A 16,766-nucleotide genomic window follows, 5' to 3' on the forward strand; every position below is an offset into this window, starting at 1 on the left:
TCACACCAGCACTGCCTGTCCCTTCTGTCCCGACCCAGCTCCTCCTCCTGTTCTCTGAAGCACTGGCTGAATCCTCCCAGCAAAGTCATTTCTGCATCTCTCAGCTGCTCGGCCATTTCTCCCACTGCCCAGGCAGTGACCTACACATGGGACCCAGCCTCTTACGCTGTCACCTCTAACCCAACCCCACAGGGATGCTGCTTGAAATGTACAGAGTGCCCGCAAGCCGACAGCAGGGTTGAAGCAGCTCAGAAGGGGGCTCGGGTGATGACCAGCCCCAAGTCTCAAACGCCCCCCTCCGAAAGAGCAGGGGAGGCCTTTAAAACATCCTGTCGTCCCATAAGCAGATAACTTATGAGACCCCTTTTTCTGGGAACTTCAAACCCCACTTGGGAGGTAATCGTGGAAAATTCGGTAAGAAACCGAGGGACAGGGAAAATGATTCTGGGCAGGAGAAGGCGTGGGCACCAGCTTCTTGCTGTGCCAAAGCTTGGGAACACTCCCCCAGAGCAGTGTGCTCGGACCAGGTGCTAGGAGCCGTCGCTGTGTGCTGCCCTCCAACCCTGCCCACGAGAATAGCCCGTGCTGCCCTTGCTCCATGAGGGTGGGCACTCTTTTCTGTCCTTTTCTCCAAAGCTCCAGGGAGTTAGCTCCTCCCTGCAAGCTGATGATCTTCCAAGAAACTGAGCAGAGAAAGAGGAGAAGGACCAGGCTCTGCCCTCAGGGCCCTGCACTCCCCTAGAGAGAGGATGTGGGGCCCAGGGCCTGACCTAAAGGTTTCTGGGTCTGGCTAATCATTGAGGAGCCCTGGACACTGTTTGGGGAAGGCCCCACAACAGGGTAGCGGGGACTGTGAGCCGGATGTAGGGGCTTATCCTCAGGTGGTGGAGGTCAGAGGTGAGCCAGGCCGGAGCCATCAGGGAAGGAACTCAAAAGATGAGGCTGAGATGGGTAGTCCCCAAGGCCATGCTTATTTGTGAGTGTCAAAGGGAAAAGTGAGTGAGAAAGCTCTGTGCAATGGTACAAGTGGGAAAAGTCGCCGTTACTCCTTTACATTCCATCCTTGACAGGTGCATATGGCGGGGCTGAAGTCTATGTCCGCTTGCACATGAGCTGGAAGCCCCCCCACGCTAGCTGACGCCTGGGCTAGAGGATGTGGGTGGTGCGGGCACAGTCCTGCCCTTGCTCACTCCCAGCCCTCACAGACACAGCCATCCCCCTGCCCCAATACAGAGAGCCCCTCGCTGTCCCCAAGTTTAGCTAAGGACAGAAAGGACTCTAGGGAGACTGCTCAACCCATCCTCCTCCGGACCTGGGTCTTTGGGCTCTCCACACACAGCCAATTTTGACCTCGCCATCTCAAGTCCAACATGCACCTTTATTAGAATGAATCACACCCTAGCTCGCCCAGGAGGGGCCATTTTTGGATCTCGAGGGCTGGCCTTCGAGCAGGACTGACCTGCCCCCAAGCTGGATTAGGCGTGGAATTCATGGCCTGGAGTGCAGAGCCCCACACCCAGCCACTCAGCTCCCACCGAGATCATCTGGGGGCCTGGTGCTCAGTCATTCCGTGGGTCTGTTTCCTTTCCCCTGCCGTGCAAAGATGCGTTCTGCCAAGGCGCGCTGGAGAGAATGTCCAGGTCCGATTTCAGCATCGTGGAACTGAGAATGGTGTTCTTCATCACTTCCGCAGTCCCATCACCAGATACTACCTCCTCGGCGAACGGGTCCTCAGCCATGTTCCTGAGGAAGCCATTGGAGAACAAGTCATGAGCTGCAGCTTCAGGAGCTAAGAAAAGCAGTACCTCCAAAGCCGCTGTAGCCAAGCCTGGCTGTGCATTCCTGAGAGGTGGGCTTTGTCACGCACCCGTGAGGGACCCTCACCTCCAGGACCGGCTGTGTGCCATCTCCCAACCATACCCAGACCCTTCACACTCCTGCATCTTTGGGGGTCCATCTCTAGCATTTACTGAGCACTTGCCACATGCCAGAACTCTGCGCCACGTGCGTTATGTGGGCTTAATCCTGCCCAAAGCCCCACGACAGAGAAAGGCTAGGCTACATGTCTCTGCTTCTCTATGCCTCAGTTTCTTCATCTGTAAAATGGGGGGTAGTGACAGGACCTATCTTGCACGTGGCTGTTGTTAGGACAATGTATGAAAAGGCATGTATGGAGCACGACTTGACACACGGTAAAGGTTCAGTAAATGTTAGCTATTTTTATTACTCTGTTATCATTCCCTTTTGCAAATGAAGCAACTGAGTCTCTGAGGCATTAGGTAACTCCCCTGGGCACATGTTAGGAAGTGGTAGCAGAGACAGAAGTGCAGGCCCTCTGGCTCCAGAGTCTGTGTTCTTAGCGATTCTGCTGCATTGCATTCCCCCTCCCTGCGACGGGGCAAATGCCTCTTCATCCTTCAAAGCCCTCCCCCAACGTCACTTCCTCTATGAAGCCTGCCCCAGCTCCCTAAACTGAAGTTCCTCCCTCCAGGGCCTTCTATAGGTCCCGTGCATCCCTCCCTCAGAGCCCATTAGGGGAAAACTGTTGGCGCGTCTCTCTCCCCATAAAATAGCCCTTAAGACTGGACACCTGCCAGCCCAGCCCGGGGACAATGCCTAGCACAGATGGTATCAGTAGAGTTTGAGGAAGGAGGCAAAGAGGAGCAGGATAGTGGGGAGGAGGGCAGAGGATGGCCAGAGGTAGCCACCCTGTGCTATGAGCATCAGGTGGAGGACATCAGGTAGGCTCTGCCTCTCACTGGTGCTCAGGTCCCCTCAGGTCCAGGGAGAGAGCGAGGGGCCACGTTGGCGCAAATCCCAGAAGGCATGGTTCTGCTGATCATGAGGCCAGAAGTGCCCAAACGGGGCTCTGGGCTGCTGGAGCCTTGAGGTCAGAGTCATGAATCAAGACCGGGTCCTCTTTGAGAAGCTGAGAGTTCGGATAGGAAAGGAGAGGTACTCGGAGAGCTGGTCCCCAGCCAGGCCCTGTGCCCTGGGAGGGAGAGAGCCCAGGCCATCTCCAGGGCCAGCACCCAGGCCAGACAAGCAGCCAGAGGGGGAGGAAAGGAGAAGGCCTGGCCCAGGCTGGTCAGGAGAGCCAAAAGGATGGAAGCTGGCAGAGGCCAGGCTGCAGGGAGGAGGTAGGTGGTGACATCCAGGAGAGCTGGGGAGACTGCTGTAGACACAGAGCGGCCCTGGTGTCACAGGCCCCTCTGGCCAGCAGGCAGGGTGGACGGTGTCCGACACACTCTCAGGGGCCAGGGCCAGGGGCCTCGCCCGCCTACCTTGTCTGCAGGAACCAGTGCTCCAGGTTATCAGGGAGAGCCTGATCTTGCGTTTCCGGTAGCAGGGAGCAGAGGAACAAGGCCAGGGCGGCTGAGATGCAGCAGAGACATATGGGTAGGAGGGTGAGTTTCTGGTGGTTGACCGCCAGGGATGAGATGGCTCCACCTGCCCAGGCCAGAGACACCAGCCCCAGACCTGTCGCCCTGGAAGGGGAGGTGAGAGCTCATCTAGGAGGCCTCCTGGGCCCAGAGGCTAGGTGGAGGTGGGGTAGAAGCAGCAGCTCCCCAAACCTCACATGCTCCAGTCTCCAGCCTGTCCCGACTCACCAAGCGCCCGTGGAGCATTTGGCTCCCCCCTGATCCAGGGCGGACGGTTATTTCTTGGGGGCCTGCTCCACGGATCAGGAGCAGGAGAAGCGAAAGCCAAGGCGCGGGTGGGTGCGCACGAGAAGACAGGGCAGTGGAGCTGGGCGGGGAGGGGGAGCCGCCACCCTGACCACGGGCTTCCCCCTCTTCCCCCCCCCCCCCCCCCCCCCCCCCCCCCGACAGAGCTACAGCCGGAGCCTCAGAGCAGCCCAGACACATTCAGATCCGCGCAGTGCAAGGCCGAGACCGCGCTCAGACTGCCCGGTTCTGCCATCTGCGGTCGGGCCTCCACCTGACTCTGTTGTCTGAGATAGCGCTAACGACGAAGTTTGGGGGGGTAATGGGGTGATCCAGGGAAACCACTCAGCGCATGCCTGTCACCAGGTGCTCAGCCACTCTCACTGCCGGGAGCGTCTGGGTCCCGCGCCCTTGCCAAGCCCCCACGGCCCTGCCCGCCAGGCTGCCTACCTGAGGACAGTGGGCAGGAGCTCCACGGTGTAGATGAAGAACACAGAGACTGAGGCCGCCAGGCTGAACTCTCCAAGCACGGCCATCACGATTATCATGGATTTCAGCTCTGTGGCCAGACAACGTGGCCACCTGAGTCTGGGGTGGGGGACAGGGGTCCACCCATCTGCTCTCCTTCCATCCCTCCTGGAAGGCATCTGAGTAGTTCCCCCCCCACCCCCCACCCTCGTCCCCGGACCTGGTCAGCTGGTCAGCAGACTCAGGCCCAGCCAGGCCAGAAGTTAGTATAACTGCAGTGGGAGAGTTGCTCACCCCTTGGCCTCTCAGCCCCCACACCTCTGCCTCCAGCCTCATTCTTGTCTTCCACATCCTCACCTGAGGCAGCTTCCCCTACCCCCTGGCCTGCTCAGGGCCCTCCCACCTTCCCTCCCGTCCTCTGCAAGGTGGAGGAAGAAGGGAACTGTGCACGGGGGCCCGGAAGTGTTCGGTCCCTAGAGCCAGGATCCCCAACGCTGGGCAGCCAGACTTGCGCACTGAGGGAGGAAGAGGAGGAAGAAAAGATCCAGGAAAGCCCATTCCTCCGGCTTGGTGCTCACTGCCCGGGAGTTGGCCGCTTGCAGCTCTTCCTCCATGAGCCTCTTCCGGGCCCCGCCGCTGCCCCACTCCCCACTCTGGCCCCAGCTTCTCTTGGCTCTGGGATGAAACTGGAGATCTAGCTTTATCTGTTGGGGATTCTACTCCTAGTTTCTCTCACACATTTGAGACTTTTAAACATTTCTGTTTGACTCTGTATAGGCCCACTTTTTACAAAAGCTGCCAAGCAACAGCAATTTAAGAATGCGTTTGTTGCCCCATTTTGTTTTAGCTGGTCCACACGGCCAGCATCTGGGAGAGGAAGGGTCCCAGGCAAGACATGCATAATTCTAGCCCCCAGAGAACAGGAGGGCTCCCCTGGAGGCAGACCCCGGACCCGGCTTCCCTTCCCTGGCCCCAGCAGCTGAGGGGGCTCTCGTGGTTAGCGGTTCTGACGGAGAGAGCACTGACATCTTAATGTCCACATCCTCAGCCGGCCACTCTCTAGTCCTGTGACCTGGGGCATATTCATCGTCCCAGGGATCTTTGCAATTTTGAAAATATTGCTGCGCCTTCACCCCCCCACCCCCAGTTTGCTTGTCTAGTTCTGAGCTGAAGGGTACTGTGCCCTCCTGGGAAGGAGAGGCCTCCCTGTAGGAATGTTCCTGAGAGCTTAGCCCCGTTACACTCAATTTTCAGGCGGCAGGTTATTTTTTCCTGGTGAAGTTCCAGATAACAGGCATTTCCCAGTCAGAGGCTATTGATGAGAGGCAGGGCCTGGGGTGCTAGTTGAAGGACTATCTGTGGGCATCTGTTAACCATCAGATCTGACGCGGGCTGGAGGAAGGCCACCCACTCCCCCCACACAAGGAGGATTCCTCGGGACAGCACCCCCTCCTCTTCCAGGTTTCTGAGAGCTTCCAGCGCCCAGTCTTGGGACTCTCCCTTGAGGAGGGCAGTGCTCCAGTGACCGGCACCAGCTCAGGAGGGCAGGAGGGCCATGGGTGCCCCAGCTGACTCCCAGGGTGTCTTGTTGGCCAAACAGGGCAGGAGGAAGGGGTCTAAGGAAGCAGGAAGGCTGGGGGGACGGAGTGGCACCGAGGGGAGGGTGAGCCGTACCTGAGGGGAGGATAAGGACAAGCAAGCACATAAGGGAGCCTTGGAAGAGAGTCGCAATCAGGCTCCACTTCCTCCCCATCTGCTCAAGGAGAAAGATGCAGCAGAGCCGGGCGGGCACCTCCATGATGCCAGGAATCACTTGTGTGAAGTGGAGGTCCATGCCCAAATTCTTCAGCTTGAGGCTCAGCGTGAAATAGCTGTAACCCACAGTAAACCTGAAATGAAGCGAGGAGAGAGACACTCAGAGAGAGAGGGGAGGGGGGCGGAGATACAGCAGACAGGGCAGGAATAAAGGCAGAAGCAGAGACAAGCAGAGCAGGGTGGGGATGGGGAACAGAAATAAGCACAGAGCTCTGGACCTGTAACCAAGCCAGCATCCTTTGGCCTTGCCCCCCTGCAGCCTGCCCATTCCCTCACCAGAGCTTCTGGCAGGTTCTGCTTGCAGTCCCTGCCGGCCAATCCCGGTACTCACCACACACAACCCATCACCAAGGTCACCTTGCGGAGGTGCTTATTGTTATAGAAGTCCAGGACAGAGACCTTAGTCACCTTCTTTCCAGGCGGCTGCAGCTACAGGACAAGCAGGAACCAGCCAGAGGCCAGACCGAGACCCCAGCTTGCTCCCCACCCCCACAGGACCTCAAACCGCCCCTCCCCCAAGTGCCAGCTTGGTCTCTGGGCTTCCGCTGGCAGGGTTCGATTTTGCTGTCACCATTCTCCTCGAGCGGTGGACTGGGGACAGCCTCTGGGCAGAGGTCCCCCGAAGAAGGAAGAGACTCCTCCACAGCCCCTGCCTGGGCCCCGCTCCAGGCCGAGGCCTCTTACCTTGTCCAGCAGACTTAAGGGAATGATCTTCTTGTTCACACTGGCCGCAAAGCACAGCACCTGTTTGGCCTCCTCTAGCTTCCCTTTCATCAGCAGCCACCGCGGGGACTCCGGCATGATCCTGCATGGCGCACCCACTCTTAGCCATCCTTCTAAGATGCCCCAGAGACCGCCAACGTGAAGTGACGTGGATGTTGGAGGCCTTGAAAGTGACCCTCCACCTCAAGGTGCCTCTGCCCCTTGCTGGCGGTCAGCCCTTCCCCAGGCCACACACAGCCCCCACCTCCGCTCAGGGTCACCCCAGGCCCTAGCTGCCTCTGCCCCAGCTGTAGCTTCTCCCCCGTCCGCTCCCTGCACGCGCTTTCTACCCTTCTGTCTCAGGGCTCGGCTCCACCTGCCCAGACACGCTGAGCGCACCAATGCCCACCCCCTCTGTTAGGGCCCCATTCTCATGGTCGGCATTGCTCCTGTTCCCTCTCTGTCTCCTAACAGCCTGGAGGATATGGGGGACCCCAGGGCCTAGCCCCTGCCTGCGTGAATAGAGGTCCCCTCTGTCCCACCTTCTCCCCTGCCACATTGCCCACTGCCTTTGACCTTGGAATAACTCTGGTCCCTCGGTTCTTCCTGATCTTCCCAGGCTGCCAGAATCCACACAGGTGAACATTTAAAGCACTTATGAGGTGCCCGGGAATGTGCTTGGTGCTCTTACATATAAATCATCCAGTTTAATCCCTGCCCAACCCTGGACCTAGTATGATTATCCCCATTTTATTCCCAGCCTCAGGGGGTAAGGGCTTGCCCAAGGTCACAGGGCTGGGTATGGACCAGCAGAGCTGGTATGGACCTCACAGCAGAGCTGGTATGGACCTCAGGGCCCTGATAAGGCACTCTTTACAAACTATGCCATCAGCCCCTGCTGACTTCTTGCCCCCCGCTTCCCCCCCTAACGGATCCAGGCCCCGGCCTGAACTCCATGGCCAGCCGTGTAAACACATGCCCTTGACATTAGGGGCCATTTCATTCTTTCTGCCTGCCCCAGCTCCTGCCCTCCACTAGGGGCCATCAGACAGTCCCCCTGCCATCCTTCTCCACAGTAAGGCTGGGGAACTCTCCTAAAGAAAGTCACCCACCTGGGACTTCTTCAAAAAGATGGGAGATTGAGCACGTGCCCACTCTAAACTAGAGGAAAGAAAAAGGATCTCAACAAAGAGAGTGGGAGAGAGGATGGGTGGAAGAAAGATTTAACAAACATACACATAGCCCGGAAGTGGATGGAGCCAGGCCGGTGGCCACGAGGCAAGTCCCAACATGTAGCAAGGGGACCCTGAACACCCCAGTCCTCAGATACGGGACTCCAGTTCCCTCTGAGGTTTGCACCCAGAGCCTAGGGCAGGCTGAGGACAAACACAGGGGAACGGAGTGGAAGTCTCCGTGATGATGACAAGAGTCCCCGCTCCCAGTCCACTGGGGAACAAAGCAACCTGAGCCAGGCAACGCCCTGACTTTGGGATCCCTCAAAAAAAAGGCACCTGCCATTTGGTCACCCAGTGCTAGTGGTTCTCAAAGTGTGGTCAGCGGACCAGCAGCATCAGCATCTCCTGGGAGCTTGTTAGAAATGCAAATTCTTGGGCCCCACCCCAGTCCTGCTGATTAAGACCCTCTGGGGGCAGGGCCCAGTCATTGATGTTTTAACCAGCCCCTATGTGATTGATTCTGCGCTCCTAGAAATTTGAGAGGCATTGCCCTACAAGATTGCCAGGCAATAAGCTTCTGTTCACAGTTTCCCATTAGCATCTTAGTAAGTTACTCTTAACGATGAAGGGATGACCAAAAAGCACCAAAGTTTGAAAAAACAAAAAAACAAAAAAACAACTTCTCAATGAAAAAGGGGCCAAAATAATCAAGCAGGAAAAAAAAAATTACCCCAGAGGACACAGGTAATGTAGAGAGCAAGAGGGAAAAAAAGAAAATTCTAACTTGTATCCCCAAAAACATTTGAGAATGTTTTGCAATTTTATTTTCATAATACAAGTTTCAAATGCTATTGAGAAAATAATAAAATCAGAGAATGAGGAAGTGTAACCGAACATGACATGGAAACTTTTGTCTTAGAATTTCAGCTGATGTCCCAAGGCCATTAAACAATGACTGATAACCTCACATTCTAAAGAGAGGTGTTACCACATTCAGGACAGGATTCACTAAAAATAATAATAAGGGGCGCCTGGGTGGCTCAGTCGGTTAAGCATCTGCCTTCGGCTCAGGTCATGATCCCAGGGTCCTGGGATGGAGCCCCGCATCGGGCTCCCTGCTCAGCAGGGAGCCTGCTTCTCCCTCTCCCTCTGCTGTTCCCCTGCTTGTGCTCTCTTGCAAATAAATAAATAAATAAATAAATAAATAAATAAATAAATAAATAAATAAATAAATAAAATCTTTAAAATAATAATAATAAAAATACAAAACAGCCCAGCAGCCACCTCCCCCAGCCACCGAGTCAGGCCGGAAATTTCCAGTTCGTGGCAGTGAGACTCTCTTCCCTTCCCCAGGTTGTTTACATTTATTCAAGCCTGGTGAAGGAGACCACCTTTGAGAAAGGGAGTCTGCCCTCCCACTCTTTGCCTGGAGCTTACTGATTCAGAAATGAGGGGGCTGCCTTGTACTACAGGCAGTCATTTACAGGGAGAGTTCATTCACATGCCCTCAAGTTGGAGGATCTATGCAAACCCAGAGATGGGGGACCCCCCCTTTCCCTGGATATGATCAGACAGGAAGTTGGTGGGAGACACGCACAATGGCAGGCTGGGGAATGGGGATGGTGAGAGTCTTTTTGGCCAAGTGGATCTTGCTATCTTGAAGCACCCCATGTGCTAGGGCAAGGAGACCGCTGCAGAAAGAGGCTATGGGTGAATTGCCAGAGACAGAGTGTGGCGAGGTCATAAAGACAGTGCCTGGAGCATTAGGAAACACCAAGTGGACCCCTGAAGACCCACACATGGGCCCCGAAGGCACCTGCCTCTGAATATCTGCCCTACAGAGGACACTGACCACTGATAACAGCCCCTGTTGCGCACTTGTCTCTTTTCTCTGATGCTCTAGCCCCTGCCTAGGACCTGGAAGATCAGAGCAGATAGACAAAGGAGGAAGGGCAAAGGTCAGAACACTAGGCTGAGCTGGTTAGCCCCCAGGGAGAAGCTGTGAACTAGATCTAAGATCAAGTTTTAAATTGAACTAGACTGGATTTTTTAATGCCTCAAAGTGAGTCTGAATGACCAAAATGAGATTTTTTTCTTACAATTAAGAATGACTGTAAAGGGCGCCTGGGTGGCTCAGTTGGTTGAGCGACTGCCTTCAGCTCAGGTCATGATCCTGGAGTCCCAGGATCGAGTCCCACATCGGGCTCCCTGCTCAGCAGGGAGTCTGCTTCTCCCTCTGACCCTCCCCCCTCTCATGTGCTCTCTCTCTCATTCTGTCTCTCAAATAAATAAATAAAATCAAAAAAAAAAAAAAACCTTAAGAATGACTGTAAAGAGGGGGCGCCTGAGTGGCTCAGTCGGTTAAGCATCCGACTCTTGATTTCAGTTCAGGTCATGATCTTGGGGTCCTGGGATCAAACCCCACATTGGGCTCAGCCCAGACTCTGCTTGAGACTCTCTCTCCCCTCTGCCCCTCCCCCCACTCACTTGCTCTCTCTTTCTAAATTAAGTAAAATCTTTTTTTTTAAACTTTATTTTTTTTTAAAGATTTTATTTATTTATTTGTCAGAGAGAGAGAGAGAGCATAAGCAGGGGGATGGGCAGGGAGAGGGAGAAGCAGGCTCCCTGCCGAGCTAGGAGCCCGACGAGGAACTTGATCCCAGGACCCTGGGATCATGACCTGAGCAGAAGGCAGACGCTTAACCGACTGAGCCACCCAGGTGCCCCAATAAATAAAATCTTTGAAAAAAAAAAAGAAAAACGAATTGACTGTGAAGAGATGGAACCTGCCCAAGATATTGTCAAGTGTCAGTGAAGGAACAGCTGACAGGACATGTCTGAAGAAAAATGTGCCCCATTCAAGGAGCCATCTACTCACAGAATATAGAACTATGTAGGCATTTACCAGAAGAAAGAGCTAAGAGTCCACAGTGTGACAGCTTCTGGGGAAGGAACTGGGGGAGCTGAGGGGAGCTGAAATTGTTGACTTATTTTTCACCACAAACCTTTTGGTATTACTTAGTCTTTAACCACATGCATTTATTGCTTTTTAAAAATGTTTTAAGGTCAAGCCATGAAACACTATTTCCTAGCTGTCATGACAGAGTCATGCCACCTGGCATCAGCTGGCCCCGGTACATACTTGGGAATGTCAATGACTGCCAAAGATGGTCGCCAACTTTGGAATTTGGAAGGTCTCCAAGCCACCTACATGCCCTCCCTCTTAACCGGTAACTCCACCTCTTATAATCCGTGTTGTGTATGGTGCAGTGGATAAAATTCAGAGCCACACAGGCTGAGTCAAATCCCAGGTCTGCCACTTTGTAGCTGTGTGGCCTTGGGCAAGTTATTTTGATCCTCTGAAGCTTCAGTTCTCCTCTCACCCCCACCCCTTCAGCCCCCAGGACATGAGACTCACATCCTTCTTTCAGGGTTGAAAAGATTAAACATGATGATGTCAAGGTGAAACCTGATCCTTTCTCTACACCTTAACCAGGTGATTTCTGTCTTTTCCTCTCACTCTCTATCTGCCTTCTCTTCCCTCCCTCTCCCATCACACATGTCCCTTCCTAGCTTGGGGGTCTCAGGTTCCTGTCTTTGACTCCCCACCATTCAGAACACCACATACCCTGACCTGACCACATACCCTGACTGTCTTGGCTGCCAACCACGTCATCACCTTCCCCCTGCCCACCTCAGCCCAGCACTGTGGCAAGAGTCGTCTCCTGGAAGGCTCCATTTTTCAGCCCCTTCTCCTTCCTCAAACCCCTGCCACTCCACTGAAGCCAGCTCAAGGTCCCCAAGGCCAGGGGACTCTTCCTCAGCATCACCTTTCTTGCCTTCAACCCTGCCTTTCAACACTTTGCCTTCTGATTTTTCTGACTACTTCTCTGACATCTCTTTGAGCATCTCCTCTGATGGGGATTAATGTTAGGGTTCCAGAGGCTCTGCCCTGGGCTCTTTCTCATTTCATCCACATGCATTTTCTCCAAGGGAAAATTCCACCCACTCCACCCCTTCAAGGACCCTCCACCCCTCAACTTCCAGCCCATCAGACCTGTCACTGCGCACATCCTGTTTGCTCACCAGATGTAGGAGATGAGGGGGAACACAGGTGCCCCACCCACCAGAAAGAGCAACCGCCAGTGGGGAAGGCTGTAGGCAAGCCCGGTCAGGAACAGGATTCCCACAGAGAAAAAGCAGTGTTCCAGGATGATGGCGTGGGCTCGGTGCTGGCCCATTAGCCACTCAGTGGCTGTGCGGAGGCCAAGAGGACAAAATCATGGTTAGCTCGGGATCCCTGGGGCTACCCCAGCACCCAGCCTTCTGAGATGCCCCAGCCCTGCTTGGGACAGTTCAACCTGGGTGAAGTTTCGACAGTACTTCAAAGCCAAGCACGGTGCCTCTGTGCCCCCAGGACACACCCTAGGACACACCTTGCCTGAACTTCCAATCGCACATAGAGCCTCCAGTCCCTTCTCAACCTAACTGCTCCCTCTCAACGCCTCCTGCCTGACCACGTGTCTCTCTCACAGAAATGGCCCATTTTGGCACACAACTCCTCACAGGTGGCCTGACACGTGGTGGGGCAAGGAGTCTGTGTCCTTATCTTTGTTCTTAGTGCTTCAGGGCTTTGGCCACCTAGGCCTAGGGCTCTATGAAGAAGCCAGTTCCCTCCGACAAGCTCCAAGGAGAAGAGGTCTCTTGCCAGGGAACCCTGAGCTCACCAGGCCATGGCAGCTGCAAGCGGAATGAGTGTATGGGCACTTGGGGCTTTCACGTCCCACAGGCCTGGGATGAAATCCCAACTCCTCCATGTAACTGTTGTGTGGCCCTGAGCAAGTTGGTTAACTTCCTGAGGCTCAAGTATCCTTCTCTGCTAAAGGGATAATAGAAGAGTACATCACGATGAAATGACACAGTACATGTAAAGGGTTTAGCAGCTGGCCCGGGCCTTCTGAAGGTCTCAGTAAATATAAGCCATGTGGGGGGGGACGCCAGAGGTACGACAGGGGAATGTGCGGGGTACGAGGGGGCTAGGATGGGGGATGAGGGTGGAAGGGCAGTCTGAGCACAGACTCGCCAGCTTCCCCAGGACGACCCGTGTGGACGCTCCCTCCGCTGCCAGCCTCGATTGGGCCGCAACCCTATTAGTCCTGCGGGCTCCCCGTAGGTACGCGCCAGCCCCGCCCCCACGCTCGCCCCGCCCCCGCGGTGCCCCCGAGGCCCCGCCCCCTGCGCGCCTCCGGCCCCGCCCGCGCCCCGCCTCCCGCCTCCCGCCTCCCCCACCCTTCTCCCGACGGCTGGGCCTCACCTAAACACACGCTGCTGATGGCGTAGCACACCAGGGCCTGGGACACGGCGAAGCGGAAGAACAGGTACTGGTGAAAGCTGTTGACGAAGGCTGCCCCGAAGCCGAAGATAGCCAGCCCCAGCAGCGATATCAGGATGGTGGCGTAGCGGCCCAGCCTGCGGGCGTCCAAGGCAGGCTGCGCCAAGCGCGCGGACCTCCGTGGCTGGCCCGGCCCGACTCCCGGGGCCGGTCCTGAGCCGTGCGTAGGCCTCCAGAGTGCCCCTACCCTCGCCTCCCCCAGCTTGAGACTCTAGCTCTGAATGCCCACGAGGAGGAGGCAGGAGCTTCCAGGGACCAGAGGGAACTCCGGGACACTCACTTGTCACTTACGAACCCAAAGATGAGGGACCCTATTAGGAGGCCGGCCGTGAACATGGTCTGCACGCCTTCCGTGTCCCGGTCCTTGCCACACACCAAGTCAAACTGGGGGTTTTACGCAGGATTGGCTACAGGCCTCTACCCAGGGTCAGCCTTCTGGGTCCAGGGACTGAGCCTACACCCCTCCACCACTACCCCCACCCCCCACCCAGGGTGGACCTTTAGGCAGAAGGGGCCTGGGACAGGAACAGGCAGCTGTGCATGTGCCCATCCTGCATCTGGCAGACCCTGGGAGCGAGGCCTGGAGAGAGGGGACCAGAGGCCCAGGCCAAAATGGGGAATAGGTAAAAATGTAACTGAGCAAAGTCTGGAATCACTGAAGACCCTTTCCCAAATACAGATGTTGGGCCCCAGCCTAGAGATTCAAATTGGGCAGGTCTGTGCGGTGAAGGGCCCAGGTTACAGCGCTGGCTGAGAAATCCTGTAAGAGGTACCTGATCAAAGCTGCTGCTTTCCCCAGTTCTCTATCTTGTGTGAGTTCAGAGGGCAGAGTGACAACTACGGAGCAATCCCCTAGACAGGTGGCAAAGCCTGCCCGCTGACATTTGCCTTGACATTCAAGTCAGCTCTAGCTTCCTGGCTAAGACAGGTGAGGCCAGGCCTAGACAACTGGGATCCTACATTTCTGCCATGGCTCTGCCTCTGCAAGGTCACCTTGGACCAGTTGCTTCCCCTCCCTGAGCCTCAGTTTCCCCACCTGTTCGGTGAGGGTGAGGGCACGTCTCTGGGGCTGTGGGGTAGCTCTAGACAACTCAGGAGAAGGCACACCTCATTGACCAGTGATCGCTTCTTGGTCTCAGGATAGATCCACCCATCTTGGCATGACTCTGTGTAGTTGAGGCCAAATTGGATAATAGATTCCAGATCCCAGGCCACAGGCAAGTACATGAGGCATGTCTGGAAACTGCCATTGGGTTCTCGGGGCAGGGTCAGATTCAACTGCTGAGCCTCTGACAGGTTGGGGTCCACTGCCAGTATCCAGCTGGTATTGCAATAAGGCTTCTGGGCTGTGAACATGAAGATGTCTGCAAACATGAAGAAGGCCAACAGGATGTTGGGGATGAAGGTGAGGGCCACCAGCCTCTGCTGGAATGTGCCAAACTCCCCCACCACATTCAGGATGTTGGCAAACTTGTCATCCTGCTGGGCTTCTGTAGCCCTCAACTTGCGTAACAGCATCTCCAGAGACGGGGACTGGGTGTGTTCTGGTGCCTCAAGCTGGTTCAAGTTCATGGACGGATAGTGGGATCTGCACTTTACCTTGCAGTTGCTTTCTGTTGCCACCTGTTCAAAGAAAGGATGCAGCTCAGTCTCTGCTGACACCACTTCTCAGACATCAGAGACTGGCCTGGGAGCCACTAACCGGAAGTTTGGTTTCCAGCCTTGATGTTCTCGTAGTTCCCTACTTCACTTCTGGTTTCTTACTTAACAATTTGTTCCCCATGGGGCCCACCCACCCCTGATTTTCAGGGCAATTAGGATTTTGTAAATGTTTTAGAAAATGCTATGCTTCCAGTGTCATGAATAAGTTCCGAGGAGGTTTCTCTCCCACAGCTTCCCCACAACTGAAACTTTGGTTACACAGACAGGCAGGCGCTGCTAGTCTTGCAAAAGGTAGGAGAGATCTCCAGGGGAAATTCTTCAAAAAAACAAACAACGCGCCCCGCAACCCCCCCCCCCCCCCCCCCCCCCCCCCGCCGAATATCTGGATCAGGAGTAGCCAGGTGACCACAGAAGTCGGGAGCCAGGCCTGGGGCACCAAAATGGTAGAGTGGCATAGAGCATCATAGAGCTTAACTGGAAAGGCCGGTAAAGGAGAGGTGGGGAAGGAGATAGCAATACTGACTAGAAGGATATTAAGCAGATCAAGCAAAGAGTTCAAAATGAAAGATTCTGAAAGTTGTGAGAAGGCAATCCATTCTGAGTAAACAGAAACAAGAACCAACAGCTCCTGACTGCAGGTGTTGGAACTGTCAGATGCAGAGTTTCTAGAACCACTATCATACAAACTTCTCAAAGACCCGAAAGTCGTAATTACAAGATGAACTAATGACAAGAAGGGGCAAAAAGAAGTTTTTGGAGGGAAGACACTGAAGTTCTAGAAGAAATGGAAACACTAATAGGAAAAAAACTGAGTCAGATTTGATTCAGAGAATTAGCACATTGGAACACACAGCCGAAGTGTGAAAGAAAGGCAAAGAGACTCGGGAGATACAAGGTTTACCGTGCATCCAGTTGGAGACCCAGGGGGAGAAATGGAGAAGCAAGATTTAAAGAGATAAAAGCAACGCATTTTCTAAAAACTTGGAAAACAGGAGTCCGTAGACTCAGGAAGCAGCATATCCCAAGCAGGATCCATAAAAAAGAAACCCACGGCTATACACATTGTAATAAAGCTGCAGAACATCGGTGACAAAGGTCTTCAAAAACATCTAGAGAGAAGACAGATCACTGACAAATGAGAGGTGTTCACAGTCTTCTGTTAAGAAACAAGAGTTGATAAGCAACAAGGAAACCAGAAGAGAGTGAAAATCTTTGGAAAAAAAAATAATAGCTGATCTAGAATTGTTGAGTTAGCAAAATTATCTGTCAAGAACTAGGGTAAAATAAAGACAGTTATAGCTAGTCAGAATTTGAGGGAGCATTTTTGTAAGAGACCTGATTTAATGGAGTTTCTAAAGAATAAGGAGGAGGGGGGCGCCTGGGTGGCTCAGTTGTTAAGGGTCTGCCTTCGGCTCAGGTCATGATCCCAGGGTCAAGCCCCACATTGGGCTTCCTGCTCAGCAGGAAGCCTGCTTCTCCCTCCCACTCCCCCTGCTTGTGTCAAATAAATAAAATCTTAAAAAAAAAAAAAAGAAGGAGGAAAACTATCTCAGGAGGACAGCCTCAGATGCCAACAATGAGCAATCAAACATGGTAAACATGTAAGGAAATCCAACTATTGATTGTATTAAATAATAAAAATCCTGTCCATTTGTTGGGGGGGAAAAAGATTAATGATGGGCAACAATAATGTATGTCAGGAGGGGGACAATCTGAGCCAATCCTACAACCTTTCTATTGTTTAGGGTGTAGGACAGAAAAACCAAGAGTTCAAAGGTACATTTGCATGATAAAATTTCAAGGACAACCATTCCAGTGATATATCTAGAGAACAGTAGTGGGAAAAGGTAGACTGAAGGGAAAAACAGATAGAAACCCTCAATC

The 16,766-nt window shown here is 54.1% G+C and overlaps 1 protein-coding gene across 1 annotated transcript; it reads right to left on the reverse strand.

Annotated features, from left to right (window-relative positions):
* Positions 1 to 1,559: 1,559 nt before the first annotated feature.
* SLC22A14 (solute carrier family 22 member 14) lies at positions 1,560 to 14,792 on the reverse strand. The gene is made up of 11 exons (XM_021677538.1): positions 14,328 to 14,792; positions 13,501 to 13,604; positions 13,143 to 13,297; positions 11,915 to 12,083; positions 6,636 to 6,756; positions 6,283 to 6,380; positions 5,811 to 6,025; positions 4,540 to 4,552; positions 4,119 to 4,256; positions 3,285 to 3,488; positions 1,560 to 1,743 (listed from the first exon to the last, which is right to left on the reverse strand). The coding sequence occupies exons 1-11, from the start codon at positions 14,790 to 14,792 to the stop codon at positions 1,560 to 1,562; spliced, it is 1,866 nt and encodes a 621-aa protein (XP_021533213.1).
* Between the last annotated feature and the right edge of the window lie 1,974 nt (positions 14,793 to 16,766).

The sequence above is a fragment of the Neomonachus schauinslandi genome, chromosome 1 (genome assembly GCF_002201575.2).
Source record: "Neomonachus schauinslandi chromosome 1, ASM220157v2, whole genome shotgun sequence".
NCBI classification, from domain to species: Eukaryota; Metazoa; Chordata; class Mammalia; order Carnivora; family Phocidae; genus Neomonachus; species Neomonachus schauinslandi.

Excerpts from the sequence above, each read along its gene's own strand:
- SLC22A14 (XM_021677538.1), bottom strand. The coding sequence starts at position 14,792 with ATGAACTTGAACCAGCTTGAGGCACCAGAACACACCCAGTCCCCGTCT. Across the intron at positions 6,757-11,914 it reads CCCCTCATCTCCTACATCTG|GATCATGCCGGAGTCCCCGC; the intron begins GTGAGCAAACAG and ends TGCGCCATGCAG. Across the intron at positions 6,026-6,282 it reads TTGGTGATGGGTTGTGTGTG|GTTTACTGTGGGTTACAGCT; the intron begins GTGAGTACCGGG and ends GCTTCATTTCAG.